Raw genomic sequence first — 26,744 nt, 5'->3', positions numbered from 1 at the left:
CAGCATACCGGAGAAAGAGATATAGGATTGAGGCGTGCGGAGAACAAACTCTGGTCACTGCTGTGTGAATTTTTCAGAGAGCGGCGTCGCTGCACTTGCGCACGACCATCGGGCTTTCTATGTAATTCGGGTTACAGTTGTTGTGCGGTAAACAATTTTTGAGTAATTGTACCTGGGATTCTTTCGGATCGCGATCGAAATCCGGCATAATGACCTTTATACTAGGATTACCTACAGCTCTCACAACGACACGCGCGCACAATATCGCCTCAGCTTCTCTCTCGAGTGTACACAGAGCGTCTCGAAGAAGAGATAACGAAGAGAGAAAAAGCCGCATCCTCGGCTCGTTTTGCGGCCACTAAATCCGCGCGCGTCATTCCTCGCGAGGATTCGTAAAACGTTTTGCGCTGTGTGTATAGCAGGGAGAAAGAGAGAGAGAGAGCTCCGCGCTCGTCCGGCATTTATGAATTATTATATAATTACAGACTGCGCCTCGCGCGAGGCGCCCGAGAGACGGGACTCGTATACTTTTCTCATGCTGCTGCTGCTGCTGCTGCTGTATCCTCTCCTTTTTTGCGCCGAGCTTTCGTTAACCTCCGCTTCGCGTACCTGACACATTCCGCGGATTCTAGGCTGTCGCTCGTTTTTTGCTGCGTGAGTCCGCAGTAGCTGATTGAAAATTACGATCCACTGCCGTTGCTACGCGGGAATCTCTTTCTCTCGATTTTTCGGTCCTATTAGCGCGAAAATCCACGCAACACACACACACACACGTATAGGTACATATACCTACATACAGGCATGAGCGGAGAGAGATCAGCTCGTGGCGCGTCACGACTCGGGAGCCGTCGTTTCCCACGAGAGCAGCGGCTCTCTGCGCATGAGCTGCAGCGAGAGAGACAGAGAGAGAGAGAGAGAGAGAGAGAGAGAGAGAGAGAGAGAGAGAGAGAAAGAAAGACGAAGGAGAAGGAGATATTGTGTGCCACCCATCGCGAAATGTTTCTTCTCTCCCCGCCGCCGCCGCCGCGTCCTCGCAGTCGCGCGGAGTTATATACTGCGCTAGCGTCGTGGCGTATTGCCCTGTCCCTCTCGATACGCGTGAGTCAAGCTGGTATACCCTTACGACTGCCGGTATTGACCAGAAAAATGCGACCTTGGCTCGAAAACCGAGGCGTAACCTCGGGAGGAATTCCCGCGAGATTAAAAAAGTAGCAGTAGCGCCAGCGCGGAGCTTTGACTTTATCGGAGAGGCGCGAGCGGTAGTGGCGTCGGCGCGATGAAAGGTCTCCCGGCTGCGCGCGAGGTGTCCGCGCCGGGCTCTTTATCTAGAACGGCCTAAAGGATTCCCGTGTTCTCGCCGCGAGTAGATCTTATTTATGCGCTCTGTCGTCGGCTTCCCCTACACACACAGACACGCACACAAGCTACTGCGCGCGAAAGTAGCTCCTCTTTTTCGGAGTTTTACCGGCGAGATTGATGCTCCCGTATTCATGTTTATTCATTCGGCTTCTGCGCATCGCACTTTACCAACAAACCGATAAGCAAACGCGTGCGCGTAATCATCGTTACGAATAAATTACTATCCGGTGAGATCTCGGCGCGTCGACTCGTAAAATAATTCTCGCCGGCGAGAGAGTAGTATAGGCGCCGTCGGTATTCCGAACCACCTTCCGAGAAGCCGCTCTCTCGATTACGTCTCTCACACAGAGAAATACACGGCATCTCTCACGGCGCGAGCCCGGTGCAGCTCCTCTCGATAGTCCCTCCTGGGAGGTACTTTACACGCCGCGAGCTCGCGTGCGAGATAATATGGAAAATCGTTCTGCGGTAGGTGCCGGGCCGGCGCGAGAGGAGGGATTTTTCGGGAGTAAAAAACTGTCTGCGAACGCACGCGTTAATTCTGGATATAAGCTTTAATTGCTTTCACTCTTAGCCGAGATCGATCGCAGCACTTTTCACACGTGAGGCGGAGAATCACGCTTCCGCCGCGTTCGCGCACTTCTTCCGAACCCGTGATTTTTTCCCCCGAGTATTATACACCTCCTCGCAGCGGAGCAGCAGCAACATAAGAAAAAGGAGAGAAAAAAAACTCGGGGAAGAATCCTCGATCTCGCATGCATACATGCGCCGGTTGGCGTCCGTCCGGCGCTCTCGCCCCTTAAATAGAGAAGGACGAGGCGAGGGTCCGTCTCTCTCTCTCTCTCTCTCTCGGTTTTTTAAAACAAAGGAGCGAGCGTGTGTGTGCTCCGATCGTCCGTGAAGCCGCTCATCTAAATCACAAATCTCGGCCCGGCCTGTGCGCGCACCACCTTCTAGAGCGAGCTCGTATGCACGGCGTGTTAATAACCGCGCGCGGCGGTAACGAGGGGGAGGAAAATTGCGCGGCTCGCGTTGATTTGCATAATTCCTTTCTCCGCAATAGCGATTTTCAATTAGAAAATAGCGAGCGCGCGCGACACAAGAATTGCGAACACACGGTGCAGTGCACAGGCCGGTGAAGGGAAGCACCTGTGTGTACAGGTATACAGTATGAGGCAGGCGTCTCGAGGACGGGGCTGAGGTAGACCCCCCGCGACATGGCGCCACGGTGCTCCGCCTCTCGCCGCCGCTGCCGCCGGCCAGCCGAGACACAAAAAAGAGAGAGGCCCTTTTTTCCTTCTCTCGTCTCTCTCCTTTCGTTCTCCGCGCTGCGCTGGACCCGAAATCGGCCGCGCACGTAATCGCGCCGGATGAATCGTTGAACCGAGCGCCTGGCTGGCGCTGCTGCTTCGATTTATCGAATATAATGCCGAGCGAGCGGGAGGGAAGAAAATTGTTGGTATTCGCTTTTTGCCACGACCCGAGACTTGAAGTCGAGAGTTCGAGTGAAGTCGACGTGTGTAGTACGTGTGAGTTCGCGGGAGATTGAGGTCGAAGCTTTGCCTTTTTTTGCCTGGCTTCGATGCGGATAATGAGCGGTTGGATAGCTGCGGAATAACTTAATTCGAAAATCGCTCGTCGTTTTGAGAGGAGCCCGCGAGCCCCGACGTATAACTGTATGCGCCAACTGTGTCACAATACTGATTTATTCATAGACCCGTGTGCAGTGTCTAAACAACAATCGACGGGGAAAAAATGCAGCCGCGACTATAGACAAACGCTGTGTAAAGTTCCTGTCAACGAACTGTGAGTCGGTAATTTTACCCGTCACATCGGGCATCTATTATATTATACAGGCGTATCGATGAGACGATCTGAAACAATCGAGTGAGCCGCTAATTAGAGACGCAAACCGGCCCCAAGCATCAAACTCTGCAGAGTCAACCATTAGAGAGAGATTCCATAGCTCATTAATAATCTCGCGCAAGGCGCAACCCTTCTCCGTCGCTCGTTATTAAAACTCGCGTACACACAAGTGCGTTCGACCAACCAGAGGGTCATGCGACATTGTGCGCCGCTGACCGGGGGGTTGAAAGGGAGCTTAAAGCGCGTAAAATCTGCAGCCCGTTAGGCTCATCTATCACCTCTCGCGTGTGAAATATGCCTCTCGGCCTTTCTTCCTCTCTCTCTCTCTCTCTCTCTCTCTCTCTCTCTCTCTCTCTCTCTCTCTCTCTCTCTCGCTCTCTTGAACCAAGTGGACGCGCTGTGCAAAGAGAAAAGATTATAAGCGTGCGGATATTTGATTACGAAAATTCCTCCAATTACAGCTCGATCGATGCGAACTACCTTTTTACGCGCCCGGCAATCCAATTACACTTGGCGGTCGCGCGGGAAAAAAGCGCCCGGGAACAATAACCATTTTCCGCCAAAAAAGTCCCTCTCGGCAGAAAACGAAAAAATCACGCGCGCGCGGGGAGCAAAAGTCGGAATAATGTTTTCACCGTTACGAGCCTTCCTTTCAGAAAGGCAAAATGAATGACCGCGTATACGCGTATACACTCTGCTGCTGCAGCAAAGAGCAGCCAAGAACACCGGCAGCAGCAGCAGCGGAGCAGCAAAAACGAGAAAGAAAAAAAGGCAGAAGAGAGGGAGCAACGTGGAAAAATACATCCGTACATTCGCGGCAGGCGCGCGCCCGCTCGAGGGTGGTCGAGGTGAGAGAGAGAGAGAGAGAGAGAGAGAGAGAGAGAGAGAGAGAGAGAGAGAGAGAGAGAGAGAGAGCGAAATCCAGCGCGTATAGATGAGGGGTTTCGGAGGTTAAACAAACATGTGATTACCGCTGCCTACAGCTGGCTACATTATATCTCCTACCAAGGTATATAACCATCTACCTCTCGTCCTCCTTCTTCTTCCGCTGCTGCTGCTGCTCCTGCTACTTCTCTTCCTTTTTCTCGAACGCCTTCTCTCTCTCTCTCTCTCTCTCTGTCTCTCTCTCTCTCTCTCTCTCTCTCTCTCCTCCGTTCGCCCGCGGACTGGATGCACACGACGCGGACGATGGCAGTAGAGATAGAGATCGCATTAAAGTCGTATTTCGATTTTTTCCGATTCTGCAACGCGCACCTGTGAAATTTGCATGCGATATTAATTTCGGACTCGAAAAAGCTCGGCGGAAAGTCTGCGGCTGACAAACTCACGGCGATAGCGAGAGAGGGCAAAAGGAACGAGACGACGAGAATAAGAAAGCGCAGAGAGAGAGAGAGAGAGAGAGAGAGAGAGAGAGAGGGAGAGGAGAGGGGAAACACGAGGGAGGAAGATAGAGAGATAATAAGGAGCTCTCTGAAGCACGCGGCTGCTGCTGCTGAGGTCCCGAGATCTGCAGCAGCGCGAAGTTTACCTCTTTCCGAGGCGCCCGTTAATGCTCGCCTGCCCGGCGCGCCGCGGAGAGGAGAGAGTGTATAAAAAGGCAAAAAAAGTTGCTCGCGCGCGCGCGCTCGGACCACCCTCGACTGCACTTCGTGGTCTCGTTATATTCTTAAGAAACGTCGAGGGAGAGAGAGACTCGCCGACGACTGCGTGTATTCCCCGCGCTTTTACCTCGTTCTCCATTATTTTCTCGGCGTTTTTAATCCTTCCGTGCATGCGCTTTCTCTCTACCGCAGAGCGCGCGGCAGCAGTCGGGACGTACTCGACGCGCGTGCATGCTTTTTTCGAGCTCCGTTGTTTTTCCGCCGGTCTTGCGTTTTTCGGGCTTGATATGACATACGACAATGCGAATACTCTCCCGTGCTCTGGAGTAATTAATGCGCCGTTTTTTAATACTATGCCTCCTACATTTCGCCGGAGCGAAAATCCTTTGACGCCGCGAAATCTCGAGCCTTGAATGCGTAAACACGCGCGCGCTGCTCGAAAGAAAAAAGAAAACGGGAGAAATAACGCAGACACCCTCCGCGCGCTAATAACAATCTCACCTCCCACGCACGCACGCATACGCGACACCCCATCATCGCGCGTGTGCGAGCCAGCCCATACCGTCCTGACCCTATCGTCATCGGCGTGTGTGCAAAGAAAATGACCGCGGCGTCAGGGGACCACTAGTGCTGCGTCTGCGGTACGAGAAAGAAACATCAAAGCGTGGGTGGATCTGGCCTCGAAGACGACGACGACGACGAGCCACTAGAGAGTAATGAAGCGTAGCCGGGAAAATTCGTAGCCGTCGTCTGTAGCGCTGCATTTTTCATACGGCGAAGATGCGAGGAGGAGAAAAAAATGAATAATTTAAGCGGGGGGTAACGACGTTCGCGCAATTACTTAATTGCACGATCGGCCGAGCAATAATTAACCGGAGAAGCGCGCGGCCGCTCGTAATTGTGGCTGATTTCATTACTGCGTTGATGCATACGTATATAGCTGCGCGCATACAGTCTCTCGGAGTAATTAATTTATAAGCTCGCCGACGGAAAAATTCATCCCGAAAGAGAATCGCCGATCAATTTTAACGAAGCAGCCTCGCGTCTCTCACGCCCATTGTGCTCACGCACACGTTAATAATGCACTCGCGCCTATAGCGTATGCGGAGTAATATGCGAATCAGCGCACGTTATCCTCGGAGAGGAAGTCCTTCGCGTCGAGTCGCTTAATATCGAGCAAAAATGAATTCAACCAAGAGAGACAGAGGATAGGTGGGGGCAGTCTAATGGGTTAGTAGCCGCAGAGCGGCGGGACAGCTTCCTGCTTAACGCCGGACCGTCCACTCGCCACGTCCGCTCTTCTCGCTTATATTCCTACCGCACTGGGCTGCTCCTAGTCTCTTTTCATTGGCTTATTTGTCTGTTTATGCCTCGACTTTTTTTTTTATCGTTGGTCGTCGCTGCACTGCACTTATTGGCCGGTGTCGTATGCGTGTAATAAGAGAAAAAAGCTCCTCTCCCCACCGTCAACCCAGAAAATTCGCGTGTTCAAATTGCATAATGGAGCGGGGTCAATTGAGCGTCGCGCGAGTCTGGGGTGCCGGCACTCGGACGTAGTGTCCGATTTAGCCGCTGCTGCGACGCTCGCACGCTCCAATCATAATTTCTATCAGAGCCACCTCCGGGTGACGATGGCGACGACGATTGGATGGACGGCCCCCATTGTGCCTCGAGTATACATCGTTGGGTTATACTTATACGCGACGATAATCGTATTCAGATCTCAAATTCACTGGCATTTAATCGCTCGAATAAATCACGCGTACGACGCTTGAATTTCATCGCTGCGTCTCTGTCTCTCTGGTCTCGAGCCCGTACAGCACATGCATCTATAAATTGCAGACACGCACGACGCCGGCCGTCGGACACGAATTACTCCTCTTCGCTCGGTTCCTTCCTCTCTCGTTTCCGCTTGTGATTTATGACAATGAGTACCGCATCGGCGATTGTTTGATTGCGGATTATTGCTCAAGATCGCAGCGCGACTTTTTTATAGCGATAGTATAGAAGAGCTACATCGGGCGCTAGACTTTCCGCGGCGCCTTTGAGCGCAGAAAACGAAAACACGCCGCGCGATCCGGCTAATTACCGAAACATAATGAGGCCCTCTGCTCCGCGGTTTCCTCGTAAGCAGCGCCAGCAAAAATACGAGAAACGGTGGCGCCAGTCCTTCTTTTTTCTCGAATTTCTTCGTCGGTGAATAATGGCAAGCGACGACCGGCTGATAACAGCTGCAAGCTAGCCGTCGTTAAACAGCGGGATTCCGGGGAATCGCGTAATTTTTGCTCTCGAGTCGCGAGCTGAGAAGTTATACTCGGTGTAACTGCGTGCGGTGGTCTCTCTCTCTCTCTCTCTCTCTCTCTCTCTCTCTCTCTCTCTCGTACTTCTTTGTTTTTCTTTCGTCCACCTTGTGCGCTCGCCGCCGACGACGACGAGGAGGAAAATGTCAATAGCCGCGTCGGTAGGTTTGTTAAGTCAATCTCGAGCGAGAGCAGAGAAATAAGAGAAAGAGTGGAAGACACACGTCGGCGGCGATCCTCTCGCGTGTTCGCCGAACTCTTATGATAATTACGCACGCGTACTCGCGTCGCGGCCGCTTGTTCCGAGTGTGTTTTCTTTCTTTTCGAGTGGCTCCTTTTTGCCCCTTTGAGCGGCCGCTTTTCGAGAGAAGCTTCTTTTTTTATTAATAGAGCGAATTTTATACCGTTGTATCATTGGCGACGGGCCGAAAAAAGTCAGTCGGAAGAGAGAGACAGGTCGTGGAAAAGGGAGGGGTCGCGACGGGGGACAAAAATTGTTTTATTTGCTCCCGCGCATGTGGAGGACTTCAGAGGCGCCGCCGTGCAAACTTCGCTAATGGACGCGTTCGACTCTCACAGCCGCGGCACACACGTGTACAATATATATATATAAGCCGTCGCTGCCGCTGCTGCCGTAGCTGCCTGTGTTTGTCGTTTGAATGTTTTAGGACCGCGCGAGTCTGTTTGACCAACTTACTTACTGTGCCTCTGAGCTGCCGCAGCCGTCTGTTTGCGCGGCGCTTCTTCCTTTCCTGCTTTTTTTTCTTCTATATCCTCGACGATATCGAAGACACCTCGAGAGTCAAGGAAAAGGGACGGATACACCCGCCGCGATCAAACACAGCTTGACTACCGATCGAATCGTTTTGCATCCCTTTGTGCGCGCCGGATCGGGTAATTAGAGGACGAGAAAGAAAAGCCTCGTGTACTCGACAAAGGGCCCGGCTGTGTCTCTATTTGTGTGTGTCTCTTGAGGCGAACGCGAGAGGAGACCGCAAGAATAGAAAGAGAGGCTTTTCCGGAGTTAAGACCTTAATCCTTTTTACACGAGGCCCGCGCTCTCGTTTAAGCCTGTTTTCGGTTAATTAACGCTTCTTTCGTGTACGCGCGCCGCCTGGATGGATTAATTCCGAGCGGTATGCGGCTCTGCGGTCTCGAGTTCATGGGAGACTGGGCTTTGTTTTTCCTTTGTGTCAGCCCAGGTCCGAAGGGGCCAAGTGGACAGCGGCGCTATGCACTCCAAATGGATTTACACGGGACAATGGAATTTGTTTGCGATGAGGGATTTCGCCGCGCTGCGATGATGTTTCCTCACTCGAAGGGGTCCGCTGTTTTCGGGAACTGGGTTATGCGCACATCAGAGAGTTGGAAGGTTTACGAAACAGCGCGCATAAGGAAACTTTCGCTGAAAACCGTCGAGCGATATCGAAAGAGCGTGACTATCGGCGCGCAGCTCTTTTTTACACTTCTCTTCGCGCATTAACTCTTCTCGCCAGAGGCGATAAGCGGCTCTGACTAAACTTCTCTCTCTCTCTCTCTCTCTCTCTCTCTCTCTGTCTCCCGCGCGCCCTCAATGTCAATCAGGGTCTCCTTCGCTCGGCCCGTAAAGTATACGCGATAAGGTTCCACGCGCGCCTCTCGGAAGCGCTAGTGGAGCGAGAAGCCCATCGCGCACGTGTTATTACAATTCGGCCTCCAGACGATAACCTCTGACGCGGCGTTCCGAGTAATAAATTGATTAGCCCCCGGAGCGACGAATTTCATGCGCTAACGCGAAAGCTCTTGCGCTTTTCCATACGACAGCTGACTCTTTGTCTCCGTGTGTGCGTTATCGTATAATACACGGCCTCGTTCACGAGCCTAATCTCTCTCCCTCGCACATGTGCGCGGCGGCGTATCGACGGAGTAATTTACGACGAGAGCTTATCGCCCGCTGGCTTTCTCGAGATTGACCGCGTCTTCTCGAACTTTCTTCGATTTTGACGCACCAGTGTCTTCTCTCTCTCTCTCTCTCTCTCTCTCTCTCTCTCTCTCTCTCTCTCTCTCTCTCTCTCTCTCTCTCTCTCAGCGACGGGGGCAATTTCGGACGGAGGAAAAAGCGCTGGCTCGCGACACAATGCTGGCCTTTTTTACTTCGTCCGCAGCGCAAATTACAGGGTCGTAATACGTCGTCCGGAAGCCCGCGGCTTTGGCAGCTCTGCGCCCGGCGTCGCGCATTCGTAATGAGTCGGACGATTCGGACCGCTTGATTTTCAATCAGCACCGCATTGTCGCGCGATTTTCACGTATTCCGCACGCGTGCAGCTCTGCTGCTCCTTTTTTTCGTATATAGACAAAGCCAACGGTTCGATCTTTTTTAAATAAGTGAGAGCCTGAATTGTTCTCCCCCTCGCGTACGTACGTCAGCAAATACAGCGGCACAGCGAGGCGGGCGAATAAAATTTCCCATATTTTCTGTCTCGATTTCCAGTCGAGCATTCTTCGCGGTTATATTCCGCCAGGCAAGCGAAAAGCGAGTGGGCCACTCGAGGAAACGTATATATATGAAAGTGTGTCTTGGCGTCGTGAGCGCGCACGAGCCAGAACATATTCAGCGCGAATTTCGCCGTATCAATTTCACACTTGTGCGTATACACGTGAGAGCGCTTTCCGCGCCCTCAAAGGAGCTTCGGATCCTTTGAGAGGGCGCGAGAGGCAAGGAAGCCTCTTTTCTGTGTCTTATTTATGCGGCTGTGGCTTTGCTCCGTCTGATTTTTCGCTCAACGCGAGGTAATCGCTTTTCTGGTCTTTCGCCCTCTAATTCGCTGTGAACGCGCTTATTCTCCGTAATACACGCGAGGGTGAAGTATGAAGAAAAAAAAAGAAACATGTTCGCGGCCGCTTTTCGTCAGCGTAACCCGACTCGTTAAATCAACATCCAAGCCCAACCCTTTTCCTCCTCCACGCGCCTAATTCGATTAGATCGTCGCACTTTTCCACTTCGTGTCCGCCATCGCTGCAGCCGGCCGAAAAGAAAGAGACGATTCATACTCGTCTATGCGCGATCACGTCCAGTACTCCGTCACACTCGCGACTTCGCGCGCGTGTGTGTGAGCAGACACGAGGGAAAAATTCAGCCCTTCTCTCGCCGGTCGATGAAGCTCGCACGCACACGTATAGGTGCGCTAAAAGTTTCCCTCCTCCGCCGCTTCCTGCCGAGGTGGCGCCACGTTTGGCACCCCCGCGAGGTGAACGCCTTGTGCGCGGGTGTGTCCGTGCGCTATATACGCGTAGTTCGCCCTTGTGTGTATACACAGGGGTGCTTATTTTTAGCCGCATCAAGAATGCATAGCTCAAACGGAGACTCTCTGCTCGTTTCGTATTCTCTTGTGCAAAGCCGCCGCGCGTCGATTATCGACTCTCCCCTGCGTACACTCCTGGCGATCAAAGTCTCCGAATTAGCGGCTTTTCTTCCCGCCGGTTTATAATGGGTGCGAGATTTCGCTCTCTCTCTCTCTCTCTCTTTCTCTCTCGCGATTCGTTTGCCAGGATTGTTTGCGTTCGGCTCTTGTAATCGCGAGCTCCTCGAGGTTTAATCGATCGTGGAGGGGGAGGAGGAGGTTTGTTTGTGAGCCGCGCGTGGAATCGGTAATTGAAGTGCCAATGCTCTGCCCTCTCTCTCTCTCTCTCTCTCTCTCTCTCTCTCTCTCTCTCGGATAATAATTCGTTTGACGAAGTGCAAGATTGCATTGGTTTTCGATGCTGAGTCGTTAGCGGCGTTTGTCGACGCTGTCCGGACACTCAATTCGCCGAACGCCGTAACGAGTGGCCGATATTGCCGGGTAATATTCGCGCGCATTATTCCAGCGAATCCAGTTCTCTCGATGTATACGCGAAGGCCGCAACAGCAGCAGGGGAGAACAAACAAATTGCCAGAGAGAGAGAGAGAGAGAGAGAGAGAGAGAGAGAGAGAGAGAGAAAGAGAGAAGGCGCCGACGCTGCCAAAGTCGAAGCTCGTTAAAACGAGCCGAGTCGCGCCCTTTATCCGACTCGGGCGTGTCCGCCGTGTACGTGTGCTCTACCTTCGCACACACGTGCGGATAACACGGTATAGGTATAGAGAGATGCACGCGTAAGATGGACGCCGGCGCCTCTCTCTCTCTCTCTCTCTCTCTCTCTCTCTCTCCTTCTGCAGCAGCGGGCGAATCGAGCGAGAAGGAGAAAGAGCGGAGAGAAAGAGTCGATCGGAGCTCTCGTGATTCCAAGTAGGTGGGCCCCAGGTAGCCCGGACAGATAACACCCCGAGATTACCCCGGACAGAGTCATTAGCCGCGTCGGCTTCTGTGTGCTCTCTCGAGCTCTTCTTTTTCCTCCGCGCGCGACCGGACTACTTATCTCCGCTGCCTCTGCTACCGAGACGAGCCCCGCTCGATTCTTCTCGCTCCCCGAGATCATCCGATGCATTTTCTCGAAGCTTCTCTTTTAATTGACCGACTGACGCGATTTCCGGAGATTCCAGGCGCTGTCTACCGTACTAATCGCCGCGCGCGATTGCCGAGTTATGCCCGATGGGAAAGTCAAGAGGGGGACCGTCGCGTCACCCAATTCTCGTAAATGCAAGATTAAAAATAAAAAAAAGGAAACCGCGCGTATAAACCGAAGAGAGGGAATCTCGCCGATGCCGCGCAGGTATTTAGCTTTGATAGGCTAATGCCGAACGCTAGATTAGCGCTATCTGCCGGCCGAGCGCTAATTATTTCCCTTTGTGAGCCACGCTGCCGCCGCCGCCGCCGCGGATCGGCGCGTAATGGCTCTCGGATATTTTATTTATTGGCCGCGCGCCGAGGGCGTTCGCATTTCTCTCCCGCTCTGATCTTCGCCGACGATTCGCACTCGGCGCGATGCGCTTTTACATATACGTATTGGTGTATACGCGCGCCGATCGCGTGAGTTTCGGCTCGTCCTTCTGATGCGCTTACGTTATGCTTCCTTTTACGACGAGAGCACCTTCGTGCTCGTGTGCAGTTTATTTATTATATACTCGCCGCGCGAGGAAACGATTTTAACGGTTATTACGCAAGACTCTAGTTTACCTGTTTGCGTGTATTTTGAGAATCATGCGAGAAACTTTGTCGCGAAATATCACAACAAATTTGCCGTCATTACGACCGTCTATTTTTTTTTCTTCCGACGAACGAAAGCACGGCAAATTCCATTCCGCAAAATATCTAGCGCAGTGACGCGTACAACGCCAACAAAGAAATTTCAGGCCTCGAAAACTACGCATTCCCGTGTAAACGCGCGTACGCCGTTTATAAAGCCACCTCCTCCTCCGCTACGGCAGGGGGGGGGGGGCTTAACGACGCTTTAAAAGAGCGTTACGCCGCGAAAAGTCGGCGCTGCGCGCGGCTACCGGCGATTAACGGCGCACTCTCTTCCTCTCAAAGGCGGCCTATGCGCACTCGGCCAATGGCTACCGCTTTTGTATTAAACGGCGCGTTTATCGGCGAAAAACCGTCGAGGCTCTTTTTCTACTTTTTAATAAACTGCGCCGCTGAACAGTCGATGCGCCGAGGTATTCACGAGCTCGTAAAGCTGTGCAGTATGCGCACGAGGTTACGAGCTCCGCCGAAAGAATTCCGATGGCAATTACGATCTTCGACTGCATCATGGCGGAACGGAATCATCTCGCGCGTTGTATACACTCGCGCTCGAACTCTCTCTCTCGACGCCGGGAGCGAGAAAAGGCCGCCGAGTAGCCTCCCCTATCGATCACCCGCGCGGCCCCGATGGTCGTCGAATAAATTATGCCGCGACGACTCGGCGCTGCGGAGAGAGTATCCTTATTGGCGGAGGCCGCAGGAGCCGGAAATGACTGCAATTCGCGCCCTCTACACACACAGCGGGATTTTTTCCTCTCGGAAAATTTGCATGGCCACAGGGGCTCTGCTCTCCATTTTCGAGCTGGTGCAAGGAGAACGAACCAATCTTGCTTGTCTAACGCCGCATCTCATGCTAGAATTAAGTCGTCGTTTTTTTATGATAACCGACGTTCGACGCGTATAAGCATAAAACAGTCTGTCCCAATGTAGGCTCCGCTTCTTGTTACAGACGATACTGAACTCGATGCACAAGTACCAACCGAGGTTTCACCTCGTTCGAGCCAACGACATCCTGAAGCTTCCCTATTCCACCTTCAGGAGCTACGTGTTCAAAGAGACCGAATTCATCGCGGTCACGGCGTACCAAAACGAAAAGGTGAGTCTCACATATATACGTAATGAGCGGAAGATCGGCGGAGATCTCGCAGCGGGTCCGAGAGCTTTCGCGGAAACGCCGACTTCTCGGTACACGCGTTATATTTCTGGGGCTCGTAAAGGCGCGGCTTTGTTCGATTTTTCAGAAGAGAAGCTTCTTCGTCGAGTGCATTAGACACACAACAAAGTCGCTTTGTCTCGAATCGGAAACTCAATGGAAAAGCTTATCAGCAGCGCCAAAAAGCTCGAAGGAGCTAATCTCGACGATTCGATGATTAACCGCTCGCGCGCGCGCGATAACCTTCCTTTCATCTCGGCGACGAGTCTCTCTTCCTTCGAGTATCTCAGTCGGCACTCCATTTAGATATATAATATATCCCTAGAACAAGGCCGCGCTCTGTGCAGTCCAGCGGTTTAGCCGCGCGGAAAAATGCCGCGGGAGAGAGAGAGAATGCGGGATTCAAAGACTTGAATGGACGAGTGAATGGGAAGCTATGTGCGCGCACATAAGTGAATGAGCTCGCGGCGACGATTTACCGAGATCGAGATCGAGAGAGAGAGAGAGAGAGAGAGAGAGAGAGAGAGAGGAGGATGCGTATGTAGAGAGGGAAAAATTGAAAGTTTATCGGGGGGAATATATATGTCGACCTTGAGTCGCCGCGAAGGCACAGGAAGAAAGAGAGTCGAGTGAATGGAGCTTTGTCGGATTCGCGGCGGCGCGCCAGAGTGGCCGTCTTGTCTTTCGCCGCCGACGTTATAAGACGCAAGGGGGTATGCTTGTGTGTGTGTGTGTGCATGGGGGGGGGGGGGAGCTGATCGTTAATCGCAAGCGGGACTGCGCGCTCGCGCTTCGATTATCATTTGTCGAGAGAGATATGTATATATGTATATAGGCACAAGTGCACAGCTTCTCGGAAATAACGATGATTTTGCTTGGCTTCTTTGCAGATAACGCAGCTGAAGATCGACAACAATCCGTTCGCGAAAGGATTCCGGGACACGGGCGCGGGCAAGCGGGAAAAGAAGTAAGTATTGTTTTTAAAACTTTGGCATACGTCCCCCACTGATACGAAAAGCGCAAACCAGTTGAAGTTGTCAGCGCCAACTATAAAAAGAGAACGCGACATATGTCAGGTCGTAAATCGCGTACACATACACACACATATCATCATTATCATCCTCCCTCCCGCTATCCATCTCCCTTCGCTACATCGCAGCTACTACCCCAGCGTGCGCTATGCATAGCTGCGAGAGCGAACTGCGGCTCATTTGCACCCCCAGGGGGGAGGTGCGGCGGCGGCAGCCTCGGCGTAGCTCCCGGCTCATTTGTATTCAATATTGCGAGTTTACGAGCTTATACGCCGCCACCGCAAAGAGATACAGTCGCCCTTGGAATGAGCGCCAATGGGCTGCTGCTGCTGAGCCCCATCATTTCAATTTCATTGGGGTGGTAATGGGATAGGGGTAGCCGTAGCGAGAACTCGAGTGGATTTTGATGACGTTACGTTACGTATATGCATGGAATATAAGCAGTGCTCTATGTAGCCGCGGCCTGCACTTCCGGGAGTTTGCGCCCGCGCTCGCGCTGATGATGGACAGAGCGCTACTCGCACATAATATACGCGCGACGTAAGGAGAGAGGGGGTAGGCTATTATAATTTCTGGCTGCCGCGGCCGCGGCTATTTCGGGATTTTGAGGTTAGCGCGTCGACTGTTTGCGGAATAGGCTTACTCCCATGCGCGACTCGTTGCCACTCATTCATCGCGACGTCCGTCACGTTCAAGTTATTAAGACGAAGCTGGAGCGCGTTGCACGCGCGGAAACCGAGCACGCGCGGCGCATAAAAAAGGAGAACTCAGCTCTCTCTCTCTCTCTCTCTCTCTCTCTCTCTCTCTCGAGAGAGAGAGAGAGAGAGATAAAACAACAAGGCTCAAAGCCGTCCTGGCGCTTGTCCTGTCGCATCCTCTCCTCCTTCTCTCGTCCTTCGCAAAAAGTGCGCGCCGCCGAGAGAAGAAATCCAATATGGCGCGCGAGCAGTATTTCACGCATCGTTTGACCGCCAGAGCCCGAGAGTCACTCCACTGATGGACCCACTCGTTTCTCTCTCCGCGCGCAGCTTCTTCCACATCTCCCTCGGCTCTTTTTCTCCTCCAGGCTTGACGATCATTCGGACTGTCGTTTGATTCTCCGGAGGGATTGGCCCGATACCTGTCTGTCTATCTTTTATTTCGGCTAATTAAGTCCTGCTGGAACGTAGTCGCAGCTCAGTCCGATCGAAAATTTGTTTTTCACCTACGCGCGACGATTTAACTCGCATTTTTCCACCTCGCGATGATCACAGAGCCCGGGAGATAGACCGGTCGCTGTCAGGGAACAAGGGTGCGAGACTCTTGGCTCCGTGCTCTCGAATTTGCGATTCCGCCGGGGTGTCTATACGTCTTATCACGAGGCGACGCCGCTGGAAAGTACAAGGGAGACAGCGGGCGAAAACTGCGGATGGCTTGTGATTTTAATTCCGCCGCCCCTCGTGATTACTAAGCCGCTTCGCTCTCTCTCTCTCTCTCTCTCTCTCTCTCTCTCTCTCTCTCTCTCTCTCTCTCTCTCTCTCTGCGGTGTGAAACGCGCCCTTTGATGGATTAATCCCGAAATTTCGCCAACTTTCTTCGGTTGAAAATTTGCCTTAATTTCGTACAACAGTATAGTGCGCATAACGCATGCGAGAGGAAAAACAGCGAGTCGGCGCGAGAGCTCGTGAAAGTGGGCTTAATTTCGTGAAAATATGCAGAACAGCGCCCACTATATGTACAGGCCGAGAAGCAAGAACAAGACACGCGGCCGAGTCGGCGGGGGAGTTAATCGAGAAAATATGCAAAGCAGCGACGCATCGCCGCTGCGGCTCCTAATTAGAATAAGGGTTAGTTTTGGCTTATGGTTTCGGTTAAGGGTGGTTGCCTCGCTCTCTCTCTCTCTCTCTCTCTCTCTCTCTCTCTCTCTCCTATACGCTGAAGATAGAGCGAGATAGAGAAGAGCTTGTACACGGGCGGCCAGGCTGTACAGTTATACAGAGGCGCATAAAGGGCTTGGAACAGGGCCAATCATCGGATTAGCATAGCGATGCTCCTCGGGGGCGGCGCCTGCCCCGTGCCAGCGTGCACACTCGCGCCGGGCATTGAATTTTATATCTAACACGGAAAAAAATGGTTGGTAACAGTAACAAACCTCTTGGCAAAATACGCACCAACTATTTTTTTGGTTAACCTTACCAATAACTTGATAAATGTTACCAAAAAAGCGGGTAACTTACCAGTTATTTTATTATACTTACCAAGTACTTGGTAAACTTAACCAAAAAAATAGTTGGTGCGTATTTTGCCAAGCGGTTTGTTACTGTTACCAACCATTTTTTTCCGTGCAGAGACGCAGAGAACAGAGCTCGCGTAATGAAATAGCCGCACGTTTTTATTCGTATAGCTAGCAGCAAGACCTACTTATCGCAGCCGCGAGAATCCCATGGAGTTTCGGTGCGGCGGCGCACTATCGATTGACTGTGACACGCACACATCATCGCGTCGCTGCACTCCCATGTTTTCAACGCGCTGCATCCTCTCTCTTTTCCACATGTACAGACACGCACACATCGGCGGAAGCGCCGCGCGAGCTTGAGCCGCGGACATGTATTGGTGCACTGATCGTATTACACGGCATTAGGGAGCGCTAAGCCGCCGCGTCGCGAAAGAGAGACAGGGACTATAGACTTACACGAGACTTACGGACACGACGCCAAGGCACGACTGTCCAGATGCACACTCGCTTAACTCTGTCGTAGCCGAAAGTCGAGTGTTGTATAGAATCGCTTGATTGATGCGCTGCGGCAAAGTTTTTCGCTGTACCTCTAGTGTGCGGTTTTATTATGCGCGTGTTGTTGACTTTCGCGATGGGCGGAAGTCGGCGGATCAATGCATGCGTGCATACATCGATCCGAAAAGTCCGTGGTTTTTGGTTTCGCTTGGAGGGTGCAGCCGTGCAGTGAAGCGTGTGAAGTTTCTGACGCCTCGTTGCCGCTGACCCGTGTTTTCTTTATAAGCCGCGATGCCTTGTTTATATTTTACGCTCTGGGTTTTTCGCTGTATCGAACGAAATTGTTGGGTCAGCCTGGGGAAAATAAACGTTATCGCATGACTGTTTAATCGAATGCTCCGAGTGCCACTGGTATGCACGGTAAGAAGAGTTTTGATTAAAAACGTAGAGCTCTATCATCGCTGCTCTTAGCAGCACCGAGTAATCAAAAAAGGAGGTTAAACGGATGAGTCGTCGCGAGGCGCGAATCTCGATGTAGACAAATCGTCGTTTTATATACGCAGCAGAGACTCGGAAACGTCTATCTCTCTCTCTCTCGCTCTCTCTCTCTCTCTCTCTCTCTCTCTCTCTCTCTCTCTCTCTCTCTCTCGACTCGCTTTCTCTCTTGTCTTGAGAGGATTCAGCGGGAAAATTGGATTTCAAGTACGCTACCGGCAATTGGTAACGCGAAGTATGTCTCTCTCGCTCGTGCCTTTAAATATCTTGTATGGGTGCCGTACTCGCGACCACCGACGGAATAGAGACACCCGGGCTTCTGCACGGTCGCCGCCGCGCTGTCGACCTACTCGCTCTGCAATATAGGCTGCGGCGTCGCACGCATCGGCGGTTTTCGCGCGTCGAACGCGAACAAAAGTTTTGCCAAAGGATTTAACGATCGTTTGTGCAGCGGCGAAGAACGATTGCTTCAAACGAAAATATATTTGCTTGAAAACTCTTCTCGTAAATCGCGAAGCGCAGCCCCGCAACTCCGCGAGCCGAGCGACGACGGGGCATAAACCAGCCAGAGCCGAAGATAAAGCAGGCCAACATTTATCACCGGCGCGTAAAACCGCGCGCACGACGTCCTCCGCTGCTGCTGAGCTGCGACGCACACGATCAGACAAGTCAGCTGCAGACAACGCTGCACTGCGTAGGTGGCGTGGACTCGGACCTCTGCTGGTGGGGGGCACTGAGAGGGGACGGCCGCGCATATACCTTATGAATCCATACGCAGGCTGCTGCTCGCGCCTGCGTGGCGGGAAAAGTTCCTCTCCTGCGCCGAGCACTCGAGCATGCGGGTACCGCCGGTGTAGAGAGCGTGGGCGAGAAGGAGAAGGACAGAAATGTCGCGGGAAAGGCGCCGAAGGCGCAATTAAGATAATAACTTTTAGTGCCTCGCTACCGCGATACGCGGCCGAGTGGAGGGTATGTAAGGATATGCTGAAAGAGCAGTTACCAGAGAGATATGCATAGGCGCGTTTCTAGGAGTGTTGCTGCTTCGCACGCGATAGCGGCTGAATTGAGAGCTGCTTTACATACGCTTATTATGCTCAACTGGTTTGCGCTTTTTCTTTTGTTTTGATTTCCCCAAAAATCGCGGAGGAAGAGACGATCGTGGCAGCTACTAACCGTTCTCTATTTGTTCCAGCAGACAGGCCCTTCTCACGGTGTCGGGCGGCGGCTCGCGACTGAGCAGTAGTGGCCTCGGTGGACCAGGTTCGCCGGACAAGCGGCGCTCCTCCAACTCGGGCAACGACTACCTCGACGACGACGACAAGCTGCTCGACGTCGTGGGGCCAGATACGCCGCACCCGGCCCACCACAGGTCCCGCTCGCACGAACGCGACGACCGAAGCGGCATGAGCGACCGGGGCGACGGCTCAGAGTCCTCCGGCTCCGAGAGCGGTGGCACGGGCGGCGGCCTAGCGGCCCACCACGCCGCCGGCGACGGGCCCAGACCGGACGTTTCCGTGGGCCCGCCACTGCACCCGCCCCTTCTGCCCTATCTTTACCCTCCGGTTCCTGGACTCTACCCAGGACACGGGCACCTCCTACCCCCAAACCCGTTGGGCCTGCACGCCGGCGTCACTCCGGGCATGCTGTTCAACGCGCAGCTGGCCCTGGCCGCCTCGCAGCACCCGGCCCTCTTCGCCCACTACCCCCACCCGCTGGCGAGTCCCCTGCACCAGCTCAAGGGCCATCGGTTCGCGCCCTACACGCTGCCCTCGCACGCGCCCTCTCACGGATCGGCCTTCGAGACGGTGACGCCCGGAAGCCGGGGCACCCTCAGTCCCAGGTCGCCCCCGCCCAGGCCGCCGACCGGCTCCCCCACCCCGGCGGCCGCGGCCGGCTCCGCCACCGGCGAGCTCAAGTCCATAGAGAACATGGTCAACGGCTTGCAGGAAAAGAGGTCGCGAACCAGTCCCAGCCTGGGCAGCCATCGGCCCGAGGCCGAGGCGGGTGGCGGGAGCCCGTGACAGGAGAATCACCAACGCTATCAACTCGTCGGCACAAGTCGCGACGGGCCCACCGGCTATTCCCACAACAGCCACCGCCACCACCACCATCAGCACCACTACCGGAACAACAACGACGAGGCCAGTGGCGCCAGCGACGACGACGACGATGATCAGCCGACGACAGAAACGAGGATCGTTGTCGACGTGGACCTGCTCGACGAGGAGGAGTCCGCGGCCAGGCCTACGAGTCCTGGCGGTGGTAGTGGCGGCAGGAGGCTGCTCACGGAACTCGGCCCGGTGACGCGCAAGTCTGGCGACGGCGCAGGCAACTCTCGCTCGCTGGACGAGGAGAGGGGAGAGACGCAGCCCGACTCGACGTCGTCCTCGTAGCCGAGGGCCCGCCGTTTCTCGAGTTGCGAGGCTCCCGTGCACGCTTGAACGAGGACCCGATGTTACGTTTGACGAGCGGGCCGACGGAGTGAAAGAGAAGATTTATTAATTATTACATATACAAAGTGCAATTGGACGGACGCTTGGCGGAGGATCGAGCGCTGCGACGAGATGCCCGCACAGCCGGGCAGCGAATGCGTGTATATAGAGAGTGACGAGAGCACAATTTTAATGCTGTATTTAAGGGACGTCGAAGCGTGGATGAACTCGGTCGCGATTCCGCGAGCTGTGCGCAGGGAAGGTGCGGATAAGTGCTGGAGGTCGTTTTCTTTCATTTTCGCGTGTATAAGTTACAGATGAAAGACAAAGGCTGTCTGAGTTTTGTTGTGAAAATATTTTATGTTGTTGCGAGTTCCGATAATTGTTTGTACATGATGTAAAAGTTTAATTACCGATGTTCCGATTCCCGATGGTTCTCAGTGATTGAGTTATCCGAAATGTAGATATTATGCCGATATTTTATAGAGTTCACTTATTTTTCATTTCGAAAAATGCTAAAACTCGTAGTTTGTCAGACGCCATTTTGTTAGCCTGAATGTACGGCAAAATGGCGGACACAACCAGCTGCGAACCGAAGTCTTCACAAAGCAAGCAGTGCGATCGGATAGTTCATCTATATCTGTGTAAAGTAGCTTAAGGGTATGCATTGCACATAGTAGCAAAGTATCAAAGCCAGCACTCACCGCAGTTTCTCTGTCTTAACGTTAAATGCGTGCAACATAAGCACGTGGTTGTGCGTGATTAAGCAAAAAAAAAGACGAAAAATTACGAGTGAATCTGAATATCCTTAAAGCATCTTCCGCGGTTGCCTCGAAAAATTGCGATCCACGGATACACGTATGTACACGTATATACACGTATATACACGTATATATACGTAAACACACGGTACACGCGCTATGTACAGTTCTTAACTCATTCGGAAATCAATGTAAACTGGAAGCTTCGACCGTCAGAATTTCGAGTCTATTGTGGGATTTTAAAAAGTCAGGCACATCGAACGAAGATATCGCTCTGCAGTTCAAATCATGTCCGAGCGAGTTACGAAACACCTCAAAAATACAAAACGTTTTACCTGCGCGATTGCATAGATTATAAGAAAAAAAAAACTATTACGGTAAACGATAATTGCAATATAAACGCATCTCTACTATTTGCAGTCCCTGTACATATGTACCCTAGTGATATTATATTATATCTGAGTATAAATAAATGATGAGAAAAGTAAAAGCCAGCAACTATCCTCCGTATGAATTTAATGGATTTATGCTATTGTCGAGTATCAATTTATTACTAGCGTCGTATAAATAAAAAAAGAAGAATGAAAATAACGAGAAAGCAAAAAATCGATGTACGCCTGCGCAAAATCGTCGTTAATGCGCACGCGTTCTTCATCTTTACTTCGCTTCTTTCGTAGCTAAATTATTGCACCTCGTGAGAATACGGGCGTGCGACAAAGAAAGACGATCTGACAAAAAAAAAACACAATTCGTTGCGTCGCAGACGTATTGCGAGAAACTTTTAATAATAAATAGAAAAGCAAGAAGAGTAATAAAAAGTATGAGTTTAAAAATATTTCGGGGGGAGCGATGTTTGTGATCCGATTATCTTATTAGTAGTTAGGGAGAAAAATATCTTCGGAGAGTGAGTGAAGCGGATCAAATGGAAACTTGTATAAAACGTAGAAATTGATGTAGATAATTTTACGAGCGAAAGAGAATAAACAAAATAATAAACGAGCGCTAGTATGTGTGTGTATGGTAGAGAGCGAGTGAAAAATCGAGGTTTCTATATATGATTCACGATTGAGCGAAAGCAAATAAATTTTCATCGCAATCGGATTTCGCTGGAGTGTTTGAGTCTTTTATTCGTCAACGTGGAAACCCGAAAGCGTGTAATGACGCCTAATTGAATCACCGATAAACAGCCGAATTATTGGTTTAACCAAGTCAGTTCTATCGATGTGATGTTGATGATCGATTATGCGTTATCGCGCAGCTCCGGACAAATACAATCCAAACGATGTGCAGCATAAAAGAGAATCTAGAGAAAAAAGAGATAACATAAAAGAGTCTATATCGTTTGTATAATGCGCTGTTTCTTAAAATAATTCTCGTTTTATCTCTTTAGCAATTCGTAGAAAGAGCGTCTTCATCTTCAAGCGAGAGCGAAACGCATGTCTGAAAATAATAAAAAAAAAAATGCCTGAGAACCGAGCGAGACAGAAAAACCATGTAGTGAACTAGGCTAGTCCGATAGCTGCACCTGTATAATACACGTGTATAATAATTATATAAATTATAAGAAGGGAGCGGAAGAAATGACGAGAGAAGGAATAAAGATATTAACCCTACAATGCTGCATTTGGGTTCTGTAAATGTTTCCTATCCTATTCCTCTCCTTATTCTCACTTTTTATCAAAGTAACAAAACTTATGGTTTTTTTCCAGGCGCTTGGGCAATATGGATTGCGCAAGACTACAGTGTAAAATATATGTTTATTCGTCAATATGATAAGTTGAACTTGAGCATCACGTAATAATCATACTATTATTATAGTGATATGAGTATTTGTTACAAATTTGTAAAATTGAAAAAGCTATATTTGTTACTTGTTATAATTTGTTTGCAATCATAGTTTGACTTTAGTGTATTCTTTTGATGAAGAGTAAAATTTTTGAATAACATGAAAATTATTTGCTATAGACTGAACCCCTGTATATCGTATCTTATACAGAAGATTAGGCATTGCAGGGTTAAAAACCTTCGAAACGTATCTTCGATTATTTTAAAGAAGTAAAGAAGAACTTTCTTCTCGACTGTGTAAATTCGCTTTTAACAAAATAATGAGTGCGAAGCCCGAGTCTTGAGGATCTTTGAATGAAAAAAGAAAATTGTGGGTGCAGCATGTCGAATGCTTCTCGATATCGGAGTTGTCTCTCAGAAAATTGTATTTAATTTCGATGCAAATGCAATTTCAATCTAGCTAAAATAATCGAAAGTATACAATTGTCTTTATTGTTTGAGAGAGACGCGAGATTCGAGATTGCAACTAGCAATGTGTATTTACTATCGTTTACGGTCAAACACTGTTAAAATCTTGTCAATGCATTCGCATCCATGCAAAGTAACGATAAAAATTTTAAAAATCACAAAAGTATGCGTGCTAAGGCGGTGTATACTTTGTTTGAAATTTTACACTGTATTTGACCGTTATCGAAATGTCTTCGTGAGATCGTCACAAGTTTAAAAATCTCACTCGATACATGATTACCGATGCATATTGTATAAAAAGTGCATGACGAGCCCAGGCGAATCAAAAACAAGCAATAAAAATAACGAACAAGGCTCCGATCGCTCGCACGTTTCCACCCAGTTTTCCCTGAAAAGTTCCCCCTTTTAAAAACAAAAATCGTATTCCTATCGCTTGTATTGTATATTGTACACTTTTAGTCTCCGACCCTCCGAAAGATCAACACGATTAAAAATTATATATTAATTTAAAAATAAACAAAACTGTCTTCTTATTCACTACCATACTTCCTTGAATCGAATGCAAACATTTTTTTTAAATTTTTCATTTTATATTTATAGCGTTAATTGCTTTTAGTTTTTCATGAGATGTTTCGAAAATTTTTCATTTTTACGATTTCGCGGTGGTTTTTGTTATGAATTTCGACAAGAAGTTCTTTTTTACTCTTTTCACTATCAATCGTGCCTCACCAGTACTCAAGGTAAGTAATATTAAATTGAATTTCATGTCGCTGTACCTACAAGAATTCTAAAAATAAATGCAATTAAATTGAAATTCTTTTTATTTCATTATACATCCAAATCATTTCTTTGTAGGTGTTAAGAAATATAACTTACTTATATCCCAGGCGGAATCCGCTCATAAAAGTATTAATTTAGTGCAAATTAATCGCGCCAAGCAAATTATCCCTTAAGCAGCGAATAAATTTCTCACCATAGAGCGGCGTTCGCGCGTCAATTACCCGCACGGGGCGAGATCTGCCGCATTTTCCTAATGTCATTCCTGCGGCAGCATGTAGCGCGCGGTTCAACATCAAACGCAGAGACCTACCTACTTCATCCATATTTACGAAATAATCACTCGGCCGTTTTTATTCGCTACCCTCGCGGTGCCGTTGTCGATTGTGCGCGCGCGTAAGGAAAATAAGCCCACGGAAAAATAATGAAGAATCACGCACGGAAGCCGTAACGCCACGCGATGAAAGATCGCGCGGTTCTCCTTTCTCCTGCCTCTGCAGTCTACCTTCTTTCATTCGTTTGTTTTTTTTTCGTTCCTCTGCGCTACCGCCGCCACCGCTGCTTTGTACTCGCGCGCTCCTTTATGTACGCGAAATATTTTAATTGCCCGGCGCGTAGCTATACCCACGAATTCTCCGCTCGAGCGAGTGAGAACGAGGCGGCTAATTTGGTTCTAAACAGCTTGCGGCCACCGAGAAAACGGGCGCGTATACGTGTTGGTAACAGGAGGGCGAAGGAGAGGGAGAAACACGCGCGGTGCAAACTCTCGCGACCTACGCGCCAAAGAGTAATTGCAGGAAGAGTTAAGAGCTCCCTGCTGCGAAACGATTAATGATAATAGGTAATTAGGCATATAATGTATAGACAACCAGATGGATGGATGCAAGCGCTGGTTGCAGATATACGAGAAAGCGCTCGCATTGCGACTCGCTTACTTATCTTATACTTTCCGCGTACCTGGTAATTATGTCGCGTTACGTGCGTGCGCTTGCTTTGATGCGCTCATCGAGCACCGCTTGCAACTGGAGAAAAAAGGTCCGCCACCCTGGTGTGAGAAACCGGAGGAGTCGGTCACGATGGTATTGGTGACGAGCACGAGTACCAGTTCCGTCAGAAGAGTGGCGCCACTTGCATTGAGAAGCTGGGAAAGCCGAATTTCAACAATAAATACATTTTAAATTAGCGAAACTGGTGACTGGCGTTCGTAGAAAATTATCGGTCCCAATCAAAGGGACGTTAAAGCAGTTTCTTATATAACGCCGAGACGTGCGAGTAAAGTGCCAAGAGAGCGAAATTCCTTTATGACATCAATAAATTTGAGGCTACCCATACTCATATTGCGCGAATACGTGTGAGAGTCGACAGCGTGTACATAAAATTCAAATTAGCCGATTCCATTTTCACACTGTGGATGGAGATTCTTGTCTGGAGATACGGCGATGACGAGTCTAGCCCGACTCTTTCTGTTGATCATCGTATTCCGTAAAAGTTAATCGGTTCATTGACTTTTCATGAAATGAAGCATTCGAATAAAATGACTAATGCTGATCGCGCGAAATGTGCTGTACATCAAAGTTGTGCCAAGCGATGATAATATTTTTCGAGATTTCGAGGCCACACATGGCGTGACGAAATTTCCAATAATATTGAATGGCTTTGGGTTATTTATACGCGATATCAACGCCATGATTCCCACGTCGAAAAAATCACAAAAATAACGTTCATTAAGATCGAAGCGACGAAAATATGTGACACGAAACCGTAATCTTCTACACGGCTACTACACAAAAGTAAAAGGATTTAGCTGGTTCGAAGTTAGCGACACCGGCTTCCTGCGTGCGATGGCAGAAATTTCAGGTTTGCGGGACGGAAGGTGGTAATGATAGGCAGGCGAACGTGCGGAGAGACTCGCACAATATAATGATACACGCGAGTGGTGTGCACCGCGCGACGCGACGTCTTTTATTCGAGCGACGCGGAGGCGCGGAGTGTTCCACTGATCGCTCACGCTTTTTTTTAATTTTTCGCGCGGTCTTTTCTTGAGGTTTATAAACTTTTCACTCGACGATGTATAACGAGCCGAAACCGGTTTACAATTAAAACCAATCATCATCACCAGAGGCTATACAGAAAAAAAATCCGATCGCTCAGGTGTCCCAGCTAATTCGCTCTCCTGCACCTCGACGCAAGCATTATTCGCTGCATCCTCTCATTTTGCGACTCGGCGTTCGAAACGCGCCGCTTCCGCCGGCAACTGTGCGGTATAGCTCTCTGCACGGAAAACTCCCAGCGGCAGCAGCTGCGGTTGATACGTGTCGGAGGATGGACTGCGAGCGGATTGTACAGGCGCGCGAGCTCGCTCTCCGAGTAGTATAACAATGGACACGCGGGTATTTTGCGTCGCGCTAATAACGCACATCAAGCAGCCGCCGCGGCGAGAGACGGAGAGGAAGGATATCGCGCGCATGAGCGACGCGTATGTACTCATTTGTCGTTGGCGACGGTGTCGGGGACGTTATAGTATGGTTGTTGTTGAATGGAAAACGATGCTCACGGAAAAAATTCTTCATTTTCAATCTTGTTGCGTACAACCTTTTAAATGTATTTTTTTGCTAATCTCTATGACTATAAGCAGTCGATAACATCGAGCGATCGCATTCTGGTTTCAGATCCGAGTCATATCTAATCAAAGCCGTCGAGCAGGTGTCACGCAGCCCTCGGCCAAACTATGCTCCGCAAGTACCTCGAGAGCCAGAGCCAGCACCAGCGAAAGAAAAGGAGAGCGAGACAGACGGAACTCGGCCCTCGTTGAGTTTCTCCTTGACCGATTCATCGGCGAAATTGCCAAAGTGTAGTCCGCCGCAC

The 26,744-nt window shown here is 50.4% G+C and overlaps 1 protein-coding gene across 5 annotated transcripts in view; it reads left to right on the top strand.

Moving 5' to 3' along the window:
• Window positions 1–22,465, top strand: part of LOC100122300 (optomotor-blind protein) — a 67,968-nt gene extending 45,503 nt beyond the window's left edge. For 4 of the 5 annotated variants that reach the window (XM_031926097.1, XM_031926094.2, XM_031926096.2 and 1 more), the window contains exons 5-7: window positions 13,217–13,363; window positions 14,311–14,387; window positions 18,849–22,465. In XM_031926097.1, the coding sequence (XP_031781957.1) occupies window positions 13,217–13,363; window positions 14,311–14,387; window positions 18,849–19,677 (1,053 nt within the window). In that variant the 3' untranslated portion in view covers window positions 19,678–22,465. The remainder of the gene's footprint in view (window positions 1–13,216; window positions 13,364–14,310; window positions 14,388–18,848) is intronic. The other variant, XM_031926095.2, reaches the window with a different exon arrangement.
• Window positions 22,466–26,744: the final 4,279 nt, after the last annotated feature.

The sequence above is a fragment of the Nasonia vitripennis genome, chromosome 3 (assembly GCF_009193385.2).
Source record: "Nasonia vitripennis strain AsymCx chromosome 3, Nvit_psr_1.1, whole genome shotgun sequence".
In the NCBI taxonomy this organism is placed as follows: domain Eukaryota; kingdom Metazoa; phylum Arthropoda; class Insecta; order Hymenoptera; family Pteromalidae; genus Nasonia; species Nasonia vitripennis.
This window is presented reverse-complemented; position numbering and strand designations above follow the sequence as displayed.